Below are 14,738 nucleotides of genomic sequence, written 5' to 3' on the forward strand. Positions count from 1 at the left end.
AAAGTACAACTGAACAAAATAGAGTTATTTTCTGAAGGCACTGTACATCTTAATCTCACGGTTTACTGAAAGCTTCAAATGCAAGAAAAAGTGATTCTATAAGGTCATTAACGAGGAGCGTGGCGTCCAGCCTGATGCCAGAACAGCTGCATGTAATCAATTTAGTGATTGGTTTACAAAGATCCCGTGGTTCCAAGTCCTGGCTGAACGTTGGACTGAATCTTCTGATCCATCAGCAGCGAGAGTTCAGGATGCTGTGTTCGTTAGTGTCTGCTCAGTCTTATTCACTGCAATTTGCATTTGTAGGAAAACAATTTGTTGGAAAACAAAAGCGTGTTCACCTGGGTTGGAGTAATGGTGCCAAAAAAAAATATATTTGCCTTTGTTTCATCAATGATGGAACTGGTCAACAGGGCAGGTGGCACCCAAAACTTTGAACTATATCTGAATATTCTTTTTTTTTTTTTGAAATATTCAAATTAGCAGCGTGCTCCGTTCAACTTTTACTTTAGAACTTGACAAAAACATTCAATGTTTTAATGAGTTTCCGTTGTACCTGTCAGTTAAGCTTTGTAGTGAAAATTTGATTTCCAATAATCAAAGGGTTGACTATAGTAGCTTTTGGAAGAAAACAAATATGGCCGCCACGAACCAATCACGTTTCAGAAAAACGCAACATTACTGCCGACGAAGAGCGCATTGCACTGTCTCTTTAAGAGCGGAGTCAGGCCGATGACTGTGATAGGGATTTTCGGTATGAACGCTGCAGAATTCCTGGCTGCAACGCTACCTGTGTAATTCAGCAAACTACTGGCTTTGCATTGTATTAACGACCCATTGTAGGAATGGGGGGGTAAAACGCGTAAGCATAGAGAAACGGTTGAACTAGTCAAGATGGTATCCTGGATCATCTCTCGGATAGTGGTGTAAGTATTCTGTTTGCGGTGTTTGTTGTCCTGTTGGCCCGTTACTGGAAATGCTAATGCCATAAAGATATTATCAAGCAAGGTTCAGCTTGTCGGCTGGCTAACGGATAGTTTGACATCTGAACGATATTTTAGAGTACTAGGTATTTACGTGTTTAAGATTAAAGGAAGTGTTTGCCGCTTGTGTAAATATTGCCGTCACAGTTGCATCGGTTAAAGTCGTAATTAAGCTTGTTTGCTGCTTGTGTACAAAGATAAATGTTATCACAAATTAAAGGTTTATGTGTTTCGGCTGTGGTTTTTGTTAGCCATTTGAAGTCATTTGATGTTGACACTTTAATATTTAGCTACATAGCTACGTTTAAAAAAAAAAAACAATTATGATATTATTTAATCATTTTTTACTTTTAAAGGGAACAGCTTTGAGAATAGTCTATAATAATAAGTTAGTTAACTGTTCATGGATGTTCGCTCTTCATAAAATAGTTCTTCTTGCCGAAATTGTCCCTGAATAAAGCATTTTTGTTAAGGCAGTCTTGGTCAGGTGGCCCAAAGTGACAGCGCTATTTCTGATTTAAAGGGAGAGGCCCAAGGTATGTTTTTCATTTGGAACAGACTATACTGTACATAAATCGTTATAAAACATACATATGTCAGTTTCACACATATGTACACCAAAATCTTGACAACCTTTGTTATTTTACTGTGGTATATAATTCAGTTCAGCTGTTTTTTTTTTGTGTTTTTTTTGGTATATACCATTGTTTATATACCATTTACCACTGTCCCTAATTTACAGAACCAAGAATAAACAGCTTTATGGAAGAGAAAGCGTTGTGGTTAACATGGGAGGAAGGGTTTAAGTGTGATGGGACTCGGCCTGTTCTGTGGTGTACCGTGGGGACTGAGGGAAGAAGGAGGGTTTTATCTTTGTGGTTTCGGATTGTGAACAGGGATCTGCTCCAGGCTCACTGCCCGTCCAGTCCCCAGGGGGGTGGAGAGGCGTGAGGGGGATGGGACAGGAGGAGGACAGGAGGGGGACGGGACGGGACGGGACAGGAGGGGGACGGGGCAGGGACGGGACGGGGAGCGCCTGCATCGAGCAGACGGTGGCCCGCTGGCTGACTGCACATTTGACTGGGTAGAGAGAGGGAAACGCACATGCACTGACACACACACACACTGCATCAGCTAACACTCTCTCACACTCACTCTACATTAGCTCAGATGGACACACACACACACACACACACACCCACACCCTGCATTAACTAACACTGGCTCACAGACACACAGACTGACAGGCATGCACACACACACATGCACTCTCTCTCCTGCTGTCTCATCTCCTGTAGCTCCCAGTTATCCTCGCTCCATCCTGCCAGCTTCCTGTCAAATCAGCAGAAATCACAGGCAGCCAATCAGAAGGCACACACCGTCTGCAGGCACGTGCGTTCACGTGCGTGTGCACGGCCGGGGTCACGTGCACGGCTCTTCCTGAGTGTCTGAAAGCTCATTCCATTTTTCCCTCTGTGTGTGTGTGATGTGTGTGTGAGATGTGCTTTTTTGTGTGCATATTGAACTATACCGCTGGGACAAATGTATATGAAGTTGTTGCAGGAGCTACTGATTCAAAACAACAAAATGGCATTAATGTATGATGTTAAATTGCTGATGTGTTGCCACACATTTCCTGACTTTGCCCGAGTGCCCATCCGTCTTGCAGAGACAGCCCCCCACCCCCCAGTTTCCTTGTAAAAGCCGTGCTGGCCCCTGATAAAGGGGGTGTTATTCTCATATTTTTTAGGAAATTTGAAACCAGCTTAGTGGAAGTTAGCAGGAAGCCAGATACCAGTGTCTGGACAGGAGATGTTTGCACATCTAAATCACTTTAAAACTTTTTTTTAAAGGTGTTCCTGATGACTGAACTGGATTTGTGTGCACTTTTTTAAAACAAGGAATTAATTGGCTTTGTATTTTAAAAATTAGTTTTAGTTTGAAATTTTTATAGATATGGACAACAGTGCATCTGGAAAGATCTCGCTGCAAGTTCACTACATGCTGTGTGATAAGTCCCTGTAGTGTTTGGTGCAGTGTGTGCATGCATCCAAGTGGGTTATCATCATTTAACTTTATTTCCCATGCTGCCTGACAGTAGGGATGCAAGACTGGCTCATATAGAAACCAACACATGAATTTGAGCCTTGTAGTTAATGTCTCTTGTATCAATTTTTATTTTTAAATTAAGACTGAGCTCATGTTTTGAGCGTTACTTGGTTCTGAGTTGTCTGTAAGTGTGGGGAATTGGCCTGTAGTTTTGGAATTAAAACTAGACGAGAGGAAAGTCTTTGAATGATCGTGTTTACACCCGCAGTTTGGCAGAGCGGTTTGTGATCTGCCTAACTGGCGCGGTAAGTTTTATGTATTTATTAGCTTGTCTGTTGTGGGGTGTTGTTTTTTCTTCTTCGGTCGGGAGGTTGCGGGGTTGTGTAAATGTGCTGGGTTCCATGCGCTGGAATACTGAAGCATTTATTTGACCGAATTAAGCTTTACGAGTCCGTCTGATCCTCGGGATGACACTGCATTTATGGTTTTGATTATTCTGACAAACGCGGGACGCTCTAAGGGACGCGCGAGCGACCGCAGCGCGTGATCTCCGCTGTCCCACATTAATTCAGTCGCCCTGGGTAATAAAAAGCTCCGTTGAATGAAAAACTAAATGGCTGACGTACGTACTGTACAGGGTCTAAGACCCTGTTTAATTACTGTCCCGGGGAGTCAGAACAAATCGAAGCGGATTTGTCAGCGTTTTACGCAGACAGTAAACAACTGCACGTAAATCGCTTAACGGCCTGTTTATATTCACGATCCCTTATCAGGTGCGATCATGGAGTTGATGACTCCGATAACCAGACTACATTTAACAGATTTCAGACTGGTGGCCCGTTGCATTTTGGCTCCGGGCTGTATGTTCAGACACTGACCGGACCTCCTCTCTCCACAGTCTGGCTTTCGGGACGCTGTATCCTGCCTACTCCTCCTACAAGGCCGTTAAGACGAAGAATGTGAAGGAATACGTGAGTGCCGTCGCCGCCCTGCTCTTCTGCAAAAAAAGATGGGAGCGTGTTAAATAAATTAGCATAATTCGGTTTGGAAAAAAAACCAATAGAGATAATGAGCGTGATGATGGTGATGATTATCTGACCCTGACCACGAGCGCTCCTGTCAGGCGTGAGTTTTGGGGTCCCGTTCGCGTGCCTGTGGGCGAAACCCCCTTCTCTCTTGTTTACCTTCGGCCTCATTATGCCTGCTGCTGGTTACCATAGCAATCATCCAGAGGGGAGGGGTAAGGCCTTCTTTAGCTCTGTTGTCTCTGTTCCTCTCGCGCTGTAGACGGCTGCATGCGCGCCGTGTCTCGCCCATCTCGTGCCCCCCTGTCCGTCTGAGGAGCGTCACGAGGCTGCTGGGAATGTTACCGTGGGGAAATGAGCCGCGTCCCCTACCCGCCCCCCCCCCGGGCTTTTGGAGTTTCTGTTACTGCCGCTGTCTGGATAATTACCGTTAAACGGCGGCTGTGACAGTGAATCCGATTTAAGAAGCGCAGAAATGTGTGTGACGAACAGCTAACGTTCACTGGATCACTAAGGGGAACATTCTTCACACATAACCATATTAATAACCGCCTCTGGCCCCACAAAATAACAGTTATAATGTGTGTGTTTAGGGTGCATGGTGATGCAGTCTGTGTGTATGTGTTTGTGTGTGGATGTCTGTGTGTGTGTGTGAGCCTGTCTAAGCTAATTGCAGTGTGTCTCCATGCAGGTTAAGTGGATGATGTACTGGATAGTTTTTGCCTTCTTCACCACAGCAGAGACGCTCACAGACATCATCCTGTACTGGTGAGTTAGTGTCAAGTCAGCACGCCCCTACTAGAACCCTCCTGCTCCCCCATAAAAGGCTTTATCAGTATGAGTTTGGATCTGCATTAGCATCAGGTCCAGAACACTGGCTGCAAATGCACGCCACGTCTGAATGCGTATAAATATTAATTACTGTACGCATAAGGAATGTGTGCAGCTGAACTCTCTACATTCCTTAATGCACCACGACAGCAGAACATATTTCCACAGTCAGGCATTTTATTAGTGGCTGAAGTCCTTGTGTGTGTTTATTTCTCAAAAGAAGCATCTAATTTTAATTAGGCGAGATGTACTGCTGCACTGTACGTACTTGTGCTGTCGTGTGGATAGAGACCACACAGGACTTGGAAATAATTTCAAAGGAGCAATTAAATTTAACTTCACAGTGTTAAACGGCTGTGAAATAATTAGCAAAATAAGTAGCATCATTCTGTATAGCTCCTTGTGTAGGTGACTAGAAGCGTAAGTTTAGATTTCTGCCACACCTCCCAATTGTCCCTCACTCCCCTCTGTTTCAGTTCCCCGCCCCCTTCTCACTTAGCACATGCCCCTCTCTCCTCTTGCCTGCCTTTGGATCCATTTGGTTGCTTTTTACAAATGGCTGAATTCAGGACTGAACTCACTGCTGAATTCAGCCCTGATCTCACTGCTGAATTCAGACCTGATCTCACTGCTGAATTCAGTCCTGATCTCACTTCTGAATTCAGTCCTGATCTCACTGCTGAATTCATGACTGAGCTGACTACTGAATTCTGGACTGATCTCACTGCTGAACTCACTGCTCAGTTCAGAATGAAATCACTGCTAAATGTAGAATGAACTCACTTCGGAATTCAGTCCTGATCTCACTGCTGCTGTGATTGTGGCCCCCAGGTTCCCGTTCTACTTCGAGCTGAAGATTGCCTTTGTCATCTGGCTGCTGTCTCCCTACACCAAGGGCTCCAGCCTCCTCTACCGCAAGTTTGTCCACCCGACGCTGTCCAATAGGGAGCAGGTCAGTGACCCCCACTCACCCCCCTTCCTCTGTGCCCCTCCCCCGCCTCCTCCCATGGCCCGTCTCATTCCTCCCCCCCGTGTACATCAGGAGATCGATGAGTACATCACTCAGGCGAAGGACCGCAGCTATGAGACCATGATGCGTTATGGGAAGAGGGGTCTGAACCTGGCCGCCACCGCCGCCGTTACCGCCGCCAGCAAGGTGAGCGGGACCCCCCCGGCGCCCTTCCCCCTTATACATGAGATTTAATATCAGGGGTCAGTCAGTCTGGTCATCTTAGTGTTTGGGACACTGTCAGTGTACCAATACCTGAAGCGTGCCAATACACCTGTAAGACTTCAGCTTTAGCAAGACGTACTGTGCTGTGCATGGGCAGGTATGCACAGGTATGCGCAGGTGTCTGCAGGTATGCGCAGGCTGTGACTGTGAGACATGCTGTGTTGTACAGGGACAGGTATGCGCAGATATGCGCAGGCTGTGACTGTGAGACGTGCTGTGTTGTACAGGGACAGGTATGCGCAGATATGCGCAAGTATGCGCAGGCTGTGAGGTGTACTGTGCTGTGCTCTGCAGGGACAGGGCGTCCTGTCGGACAAGCTGCGCAGCTTCAGCATGCAGGACCTGACGCTGATCCACGATGAGGAAGAGGAGGAGCTGCAGCTGCACGCCGCAGACACCCGACTGCGCAGCTCCGCAGCCGGGCTGCAGGACATAGCCGAGGACGCGGGACAAGGGGGGGGACCTGCTCCCCGAACCAGGAGCACCTCCCGCCCAGGTACAGCGCTGCGGGCACAACAGGCGGGCACAGGCGGCACAGGCTGACACAGCAGGGATTGGCTCAGAATCCCAGCCAATCCGCTCACTACTAAATAAACCCCACAGAACAGGGCTGCCCCCCCCCCGTGCCTGGAGATCCCCCGTCCTGCAGGTCTTCACTCCAACCCAAACAAAGCACGCCTCATTCAACAGCTAGAGAGATCACTGAACTGCTAATTAGTAGAATCAGGGGTGCCAAATTAGGGTTGAAGTGAAAACCTACAGGGGGATGGCAGATCTCCAGGAACAGGGCTGGGCGTTTTTTTTTTTTCCTAGAATGGGAGGGATTCAGATGTCTGTGGAGGGGTGTGGGGAGAGTGAGAGAGTGAGAGAGTGAGAGAGTGAGAGCGTTGTTTTCATGCCTGTCTTCTGTCAATCACACCTCCTCTGCTGTATCTCAGCACGCACGACGCCCACCGCTGCCGCTTCCGACGAATCGCAGCACAGCTCCAAGTCTGACGCCGACCAATCAGAGGCCAGGACAGAGCAGTCTGACGAGGACACTGCAGAGAGGCCCCCCAAACGCACAGCGAGCGTCAGAGCCAAGAAGCCTGCTGCTGCCAAATCAGAGGTACTCACACACTCACACACGCACACACACACACACACACTCACACACACACACTCACACACACACACACACACACACACACACACACACACACACACACACACACACACACACACACACACACACACACACACACACACACACACACACACACACACCACACAGTGTGTCTGTATGTGTGCACGCCGGTGCGTGTGTGTGTGTGTGTGTGTGAATTCAGACTGTGGCTTGTCTTTATTATGAAAAGGTTGTTTTGTTGTTTTTTTTTTTGTAATTGATTGTGTGTGTTTCTATGCCCCCCCGCTGTTCCTCTCTCTCAGACTCAAAGCAAGATCGTAAAGAAACCACCAAAGAAGAAGACTGCCACTGCAGCTGGCACTCCAACAGAGTCCGCCTGAGCTGGGCCTCCTCCACCCCTACGCTAGCACGCTGTCTGCCTGTCTGTCCGAGCTCTGTCTCTCTCGCTCTCACACACACACGTGCACATATACACACACGCACAAACCCTTACTGGTTTAATTCTGATAATGGAGGTTCATCTTCAGTATGCCCTGTAGTCCCGTAATGGTGGTGAGGTACTACCCGGCAAGATTTTTCTTCGTGTCTACATATACATGCGTGCGTGCGTGCGAGTGTGTGTGTGTGTGTGTAAAAGAGAGCAGATGGACGACACAACTCTACCCCACTTTGAAGGTTTATCCTGATCGTCCTGATACCCCCACACTGTGTGTGTGTGGGGTGTGTTTCTCCCTGCAGCGTTCCCCATAGTCATTATTACCAGGCCAGCAGGCCCCGGTGTTCCCTGGTCCAGTGTGTGGAGTGCAGTCCTGCTGTGTGTGGAGCTGACGCTTTCTGCATTATATCACTTTCCAAATTAGGCCAGCATAGTTTCAAAGGGGAGAGGGAATTTTGGGGGGGTGGGCAAGGACCATTATCTTTGGAGCAAAATAGGAAAGATACCACGGGCCCAGGACTAAAGGAGAGGGGACTAAGGGAGGGAGGGAGAGATGGATGGATCTAGGGAGAGACTGCGTTCATAGAAGAATGACCAGAATGACGGCCTGTATGTGTTCTGTAAGTCTGCACGTGCTCAGTAACGCACGCTGGCATACTGGAGTGCGCAGGACGGAACGCTCACGTGGTGTTACCGTGGAGACCTGGAAGGTATTTACTCGGCTGTCAGGGAGTTTTGTCTCTCTCTCACCTCCAGTCCAGTGAGCCTCGGTTGGCAGGGTCACGTGTTGCCAGGGCGATGAAGGGGGCTGTTTGTTCTACCATATGTTCAGAACGACGCAAAGGTTTCGAAGTATAACTTTCGCCAGCAGGCTTGTACCGACCGAACAACAACCAATTATGAGATGAAGCCAGAGGTGTTTTTCTCTCTCTCTCTCCCTCCTTCTCTTCCTCTTGCTGTGTGCTTTTGTTTCTAGAATGTCTAAATATGTTCCCATATCTGCACATGTAAAAAGTAGGCACTGTTTTAAAAACATAAACAAAAATACGTATCTACTGTATAGCACTAGCTGATACATGCTCTCATGTATGGATTCTGTGTTTGTGCGTTCATATAGTACCATCTGTATACGGAAGGTTCCTACGTTTGGAAATGTAGGAAGAAGTGCTTTGAAAGCATGGGACTGTTATGGGAGCTCAGCGTAAGCACGGTATGTGTGTGGGGGTTACGGCAGGTTGACATGGCGACCGTTTCCTGGGTACCTGCAGCCAGGAGGCAATGGCCTACAGGTGGTCTACTGTGTGGAGTGGGATGTGTCTGGGGGTCACTGGCCTACAGGTGGTCTACTGTGTGGAGTGGGATGTGTCTGGGGGTCACTGGCCTACAGGTGGTCCGTGACGAACGGACTGGTCAGAACTGCACACTAACCATAGATGGTAAACTAGTACAGACCGTAGACTGACCATAAACAGGCCTGTAAAAAAAAAAAAAAAAAAAAAAATCAGACAGGCAGTAGACCGTGGACCAGTACAGATTGCATGGGACCATAGAGAGTGGACAGGTACAGATTGCAGACAGACCATAGAAAGTGGACCAGTACAGATTGCAGACAGACCATAGAGAGTGGACCAGTACAGATTGCAGATAGACCATAGACAGTGGACGAGTACAGATTGCATGGGACCATAGAAAGTGGACTAGTACAGATTTCAGACAGACCATAGACAGTGGACCAGTACAGATTGCAGTGAGACCATAGAAAGTGGACCAGTACAGATTTCAGTGAGACTGACCATAGATATCGACTGGGCAGTACCATAGACTGCTGTGTTTGTTTTTAATAGTGTCTCTCGCTGGCGGATGTGCGAACGGGCGGGTTGTTTCTCAGCGAGCCGCTGGATCTTAAGCTCATGAGCGTTTTTAGATCAGGCCGCTGCGCGGGGTGGGGTGAGGCGAGGCGAGGTGAGGCGAGGTCCGCTGCCAGCGACTCGTCCGCGGGGACGTCGGCTCGCGGGATAGGGCCTCGGGTGGCCTGAGCAACGGCCCGCCGTTCCCATGGTTACCCGGGGGCGCACCGCCAAAGCAGAAGTACGCCAGACAGGGCCGGGCCGACCGCTGGCAGGCTGCCTCGCTGCGCGCTTAATCCCATATCTGCTCTTATTACCATAGACGTGCGGCTACTGATGCCCTCCTCGTTAAATAAGTCTCAGTTACTGTGGTGTTAGCGGTTAGCTACAATCAGTTAAAAATATAATCTGTTAGCGAGCGTCAAAGTAGGTTTAAAACCTCAGGATTCAGTTTAAATGCTACGCTGGCAAATATTGGAAGTCTAAACCGTGTTGCCGTTGGCAACGTTCAACTCCTGTCCTTAGACAACCTTTAGGGGGCCGTGGGTTCTGAAGAACGCAACAGTGGCACCATTGTAACACTAATTTTGAACACCAGGGGGAGCCAAAGTCAGCGCTGCTGGGGGTGGACTAGAAGAAACTGCTGGAATATTTTGCAGTTGCTGAATGACTGCATGTAAATAATTCTGATCTGGGCTGTGCCAGTGAGCTCGCTTGCCTTAGTCCCTACAGCAGTGCTGTTATTTTTAGGATTCTGGGTTTTTAAGTTGCTCTGTTTGTTGGGGTGAAATCATGACAAACCTACATTTGTTTTTATCTTTGTTTGGACCTTACACACAGTGTTCAGTGTTAAATGAACCCTTACTGAGTACAAAATACAGTCCCAGTTAGACTCGTATGTATTATGTTAGACTTCAGTTACACTGGGCATTTTACTGTGTAGCTCTCCAAAGCTGTTTTATGCAGAAAAATGAATGAACTCGATGGGGGTTGGGGGGGTTGTTTGCAGACTTTTCAGTATTATCTTATTTTGTTTTTACTTTGTTGATGAGTGAAGGACGAAGAGGTTCTCTCACATTGTGCGTGTGACCATGTTAAAGGGGAGGGCCAAGTTAGCAGCCCCTTAACCAATCAGAGAAGCCGCTCGACCAATCATACGGGGCGGCACGTCCTGACCTCTGTGTACGTAGGATTACCGATGCCTCCTCGGCTCAGAACTAACCATTTGTTGCCTTTCGACCTTAAATAGACAAACAACTGGCTAATTATTGTTGCTCATATTTCATAAACCAAAAGCCGAGACGGTGTTTTAAAAGGAACTAGAGAGGAGGCAGCTGTTGCTGCCATGAGTTCAGGCATTTTCGTTTTGTTTCGTTTTTTAATTTATTTTTGCCATTTTTGCCAAATTCAATTTTAGTAACTCACTCAAGTCATTTGCACTGTCCTGTCCTCTCTAAGAAGCATTAGTGTGTTTGGTTTGCATTGAATGGGATAAGACGTAACATGCTTGACACACATTAAACATGTTCTCTAACATGGCCTAGCAACTGCAGTTTTTCAGTTATTGCATAAATGACTTTTTTCTAATTCTGTTACTTTGATATTTATTTTACTGTCAATGTATTATTTTGTTTGAAATCATTATTATGCTGTGTACAGGGTTTCCACTGTCAGAGAATTATACGTTGTTTGTGCCAATGTCCAATGCTCAACTACAGAATAAAGGTTAAGAAGTCAATGGCGGTTTGAGTTCTGTGCTGGAAGATTGCTCATGAAATGCACTGAATTATTGTGATATACAATTAATAAATTCAGACAAATTAAAGGATGGTAAAAAAAAAAAGGACACGTCATCCCTGTGGGATATTTGTGTTGATATTGTGACTGTGAGAAATGGTCTCAGCGTGCGCGTTCATGAGCTTGGCGTAAGTGCAAGAGTGCCGTGCACTTGATGTGCACGTTATCCAGACGTACGCTAGGACCGCCCTGGAGCGGCGTTCGGCCAAATACATAGACCCACTATACACCAAATTGGTGTGATGCGAATGGGTCAGACGCTGGTTGGCTTAACTGGTGTTTAATTTTCCGTGTCAACCCCAGGTATTACGTGTGAAAGAGGTTCGGGGGTACACAACCGTCTGTGGAGACTCCAGCCTGGTGAGGAAAAAGTCGTTTAAATCTGTTTAAATATACTTGCCCGAGGCTACCTAATGCAGCCAGTCGAGCCTTGATGCCACACGGCTCAATGAAGAGGTAAACACAAAAACTTGTGTCCTGTATGCGGAAGTCTGATCTAACAAACATGGCAGTTAAAAAAAAAAAAAAAACGGGCGCAGTCTTTTGAAACGCACACAAAGAACGTGCTTCAAACCAAACTGATTAAATTCAACGCGAGACTGAGCCGGCTGCTGATTAAATCTTAGTTTCCCTTTAATTAGCCGGGCAGGTGCGCCGAGAACTCCATTCTCTCTCTCTCTGTGCGCGCGCTGTATTAATACACATTCCACGCCTTTAGCCCTTATTTGTAAGCATGTAATTTTCAAATTAGTTCACGCTGACTAAAGTCAACGATATTTTAATTTGTAGCATAGAATTATGTGCAGCGGTTAAATACAGGCGCGAATAAAAAGGACACGGATCAGGTAGGCTACAGGGGAATGGCAGAGTTTCCTAGCCCCACTAACACACGGCAAGCGCGGCGGTGGCTAGGCTATCTCGCCCGTGGTAGTGTTAACTGTGGCCTTTAGCCTGCTGGACATTACTTTAGCTTTAATCTTGTGTGAGACGAGGGAAACTGTTCTTGTTCTATTCTTCCAGCACGACGTGTACGAATATGGGTATTGCTAACTTTTGATATAACATGTTTTATTCAAAATAATTTACAAGAATCAAAAAGGGCCTTTTAATTTGATTTTCCTAATACCCTCCCCAAACCTGTTCCGAGATCATGTAACCTTGACCCTAAAACATCATTCTAAACCTCTCACAGCATCTGAAGATCTTGGCCTACACATGAAACCGACATCCAGGAGCCCTACCTGAACCCAGACGGCCCGGACCTCTGACACCTGTGGAACTCTGTCGTCGTTGTGGAAGAAGGTCAGATAGCAAAATAGAAAACTTCGATCGAGCTCGTGGTGGTTGCCTCAAGTTACAAACTGAAGAGCCCAAACGCCATTTAGAAAACAACGTAGCACTCATAAAATGACAGAAAAGGGACACGTTTTTAGGAGTTGACAATGCTGAAAAAGTAGATAGCGCGGTTCTCTTTCGTGACAGACAGCGGTTTCCCCGCACACACTGGAATTCAAAATGGCGTTGCATCTTCCATGGGGTTTATTCCAAACAGAATGCGTTCACCAGTCGCCAGTGGTGTGGGTTTCTGTGGATTTAAACCAAACACTGCCCTGCCCTGCCTTGCAATGGCACAGTGGCCTGGCGAAATGGTGTAATATATTGGTTTACAATATAGGGGCAAATATACAAACGATTGCCAACTTTACATTTTTCATATTGAAACAAATGGCACAGCTTTACACAAAGGTTTATTCAACATGATTAGAAAGTGTAGATACACATGGTCTCCTTGCATACGGATATTTCCCCAAAATCAGAAGGGTACCAAAAATGCTGCTGAGTGCATTTTACTGTTAATGGTAAACTGTAGAAATTGTCTTTCATTGCACATTTGTTTAATTGTGATTATTTGACTCCAACCCCTTCTATCTTCCAACTGTAATTAAATACCTTTCTCTTTAATCACCTGAAACCACAATCCCATTTAAACCAGGAGATTCTCATTAATATCGATTTTATATTTACATTTATTGTATTCATATTGATTTAGTAATTTGGGTCTATGAAAATATAAATAGAAACTGTTTTTACTTCGCACGAACCAGAACCGTAAACGTTGACTATTTGAAATCTGGCAAGATTTCGGTACACGGTGAGAAGTGATGTTCCACGTGCAGTACGGCCCTTCCGCCACAAGGTGTCACTGAAGAATTGCCGATAATGTGATCATTAAGTAACATAACACCTTGTTACGGCATGACATTTTCTTGCAGATGAACACAGAAGGGCAAAGAAACAGAAGATGGATAGTCACACAGCTTATGATAATAATGCATTTTCCATTTTTAATAACCCCATATCGACTGTCGAATGGTAACACTTTCCTAACATGGGTTGCAGTGACAGCGCATCGCTTGCGTATGCAAGTCATTTAATTTGCCGGTGGGAGACCGATGACCTGTCGGTGTTGTCCAGTTAGCTCCCCGCATCAGTGCGGATTCCCTTTGATTAATGTTGTTTTCGCTTTCCGCTACGGGATCACTATGGAGCGCGAGTCAGAGATCCGCGCTAATGGCCATCACGCCTACGGGGGAGATGTAGTATTAATGAGCGGTATTCCCTAGAGCTGCCGTTAGATTTATGGGCCCTTACGTCACGGGGGGCTCGCGATCATTCTGGAGGGACGCACAGTTACGGACAGGAGCGTGTGGTAAATAAAGATATGTGCCCGCAGGAGACGGCAGATTAACGCCGCTAGTTTATCTTCGCGCCGTTTCATCTCGATTTGCATCAGGCATCCTCACTGTGTAGGGTAGAGCTGAGTCTGTGTGTGTGTGTGTGTGTGTGTGTGTGTGTGTGTGTGTGTCGGTAATATATTCCAGACAAAAAACATTGTTTTATGAGAGTAAGAGTTGATGTCGACAAGATTGAGTCATTTACTGCACTCTTAGTCGGCCTACTTCATGTCTGTACTTTTAACACGCACGCACGCTGTTCGTTACTCGATAGTACAAGTTCATACTGTGGTTTTATCAGGTCCAAATATTACGCTTGTATTATCCAGAGCCAGCGAAGCGCGCAAATAAATAACTATAACCACTAAGATGGGCAGATAATGGGTACTGGATGCCAGCAGCAAGAAAACATCTTGGCATGGCTGTCGGTCTGGTCCATTTGAGTTCAGCCTGCTGTCAGCAGCAGATGTTGCTAGGAAACTGCTAGAGACGGTTGGTTTCCGTTTATTAGAGTGATGGAATGTTGGGGGGGGGGGGCTGTTAGCTACCAAGTGTGTATGCTGTGGAACAGCTGAAAGTGAGTGAGAGTCTATAGGATACTTGTGTTGCGTGGATGTATGTGTGTTGTGTGCTTGTGCTGTGTGTGTGTGTGTGTGTGTGTGTGTGTGTGTATGT

At 46.6% G+C, this 14,738-nt stretch overlaps 1 protein-coding gene across 4 annotated transcripts; it reads left to right on the forward strand.

Moving 5' to 3' along the window:
• Positions 1-646: 646 nt before the first annotated feature.
• LOC135249801 (receptor expression-enhancing protein 2-like) lies at positions 647-13,680 on the forward strand. 4 transcript variants are annotated; one of them, XM_064325374.1, is made up of 11 exons: positions 647-926; positions 3,931-4,003; positions 4,749-4,825; positions 5,720-5,840; positions 5,931-6,044; positions 6,417-6,618; positions 7,061-7,230; positions 7,551-9,211; positions 9,246-11,688; positions 12,521-12,630; positions 13,602-13,680. In XM_064325374.1, the coding sequence occupies exons 1-8, from the start codon at positions 895-897 to the stop codon at positions 7,626-7,628; spliced, it is 867 nt and encodes a 288-aa protein (XP_064181444.1). In that variant the 5' UTR covers positions 647-894; the 3' UTR covers positions 7,629-9,211; positions 9,246-11,688; positions 12,521-12,630; positions 13,602-13,680. The 4 variants fall into 4 exon arrangements, with proteins under 4 accessions (XP_064181444.1, XP_064181443.1, XP_064181441.1 ...); XM_064325373.1 differs by having other exon boundaries at positions 7,551-8,973; positions 9,023-11,688; XM_064325371.1 differs by having other exon boundaries at positions 7,551-11,688.
• Positions 13,681-14,738: the final 1,058 nt, after the last annotated feature.

The sequence above is a fragment of the Anguilla rostrata genome, chromosome 3, assembly GCF_018555375.3.
Source record: "Anguilla rostrata isolate EN2019 chromosome 3, ASM1855537v3, whole genome shotgun sequence".
NCBI classification, from domain to species: Eukaryota; Metazoa; Chordata; class Actinopteri; order Anguilliformes; family Anguillidae; genus Anguilla; species Anguilla rostrata.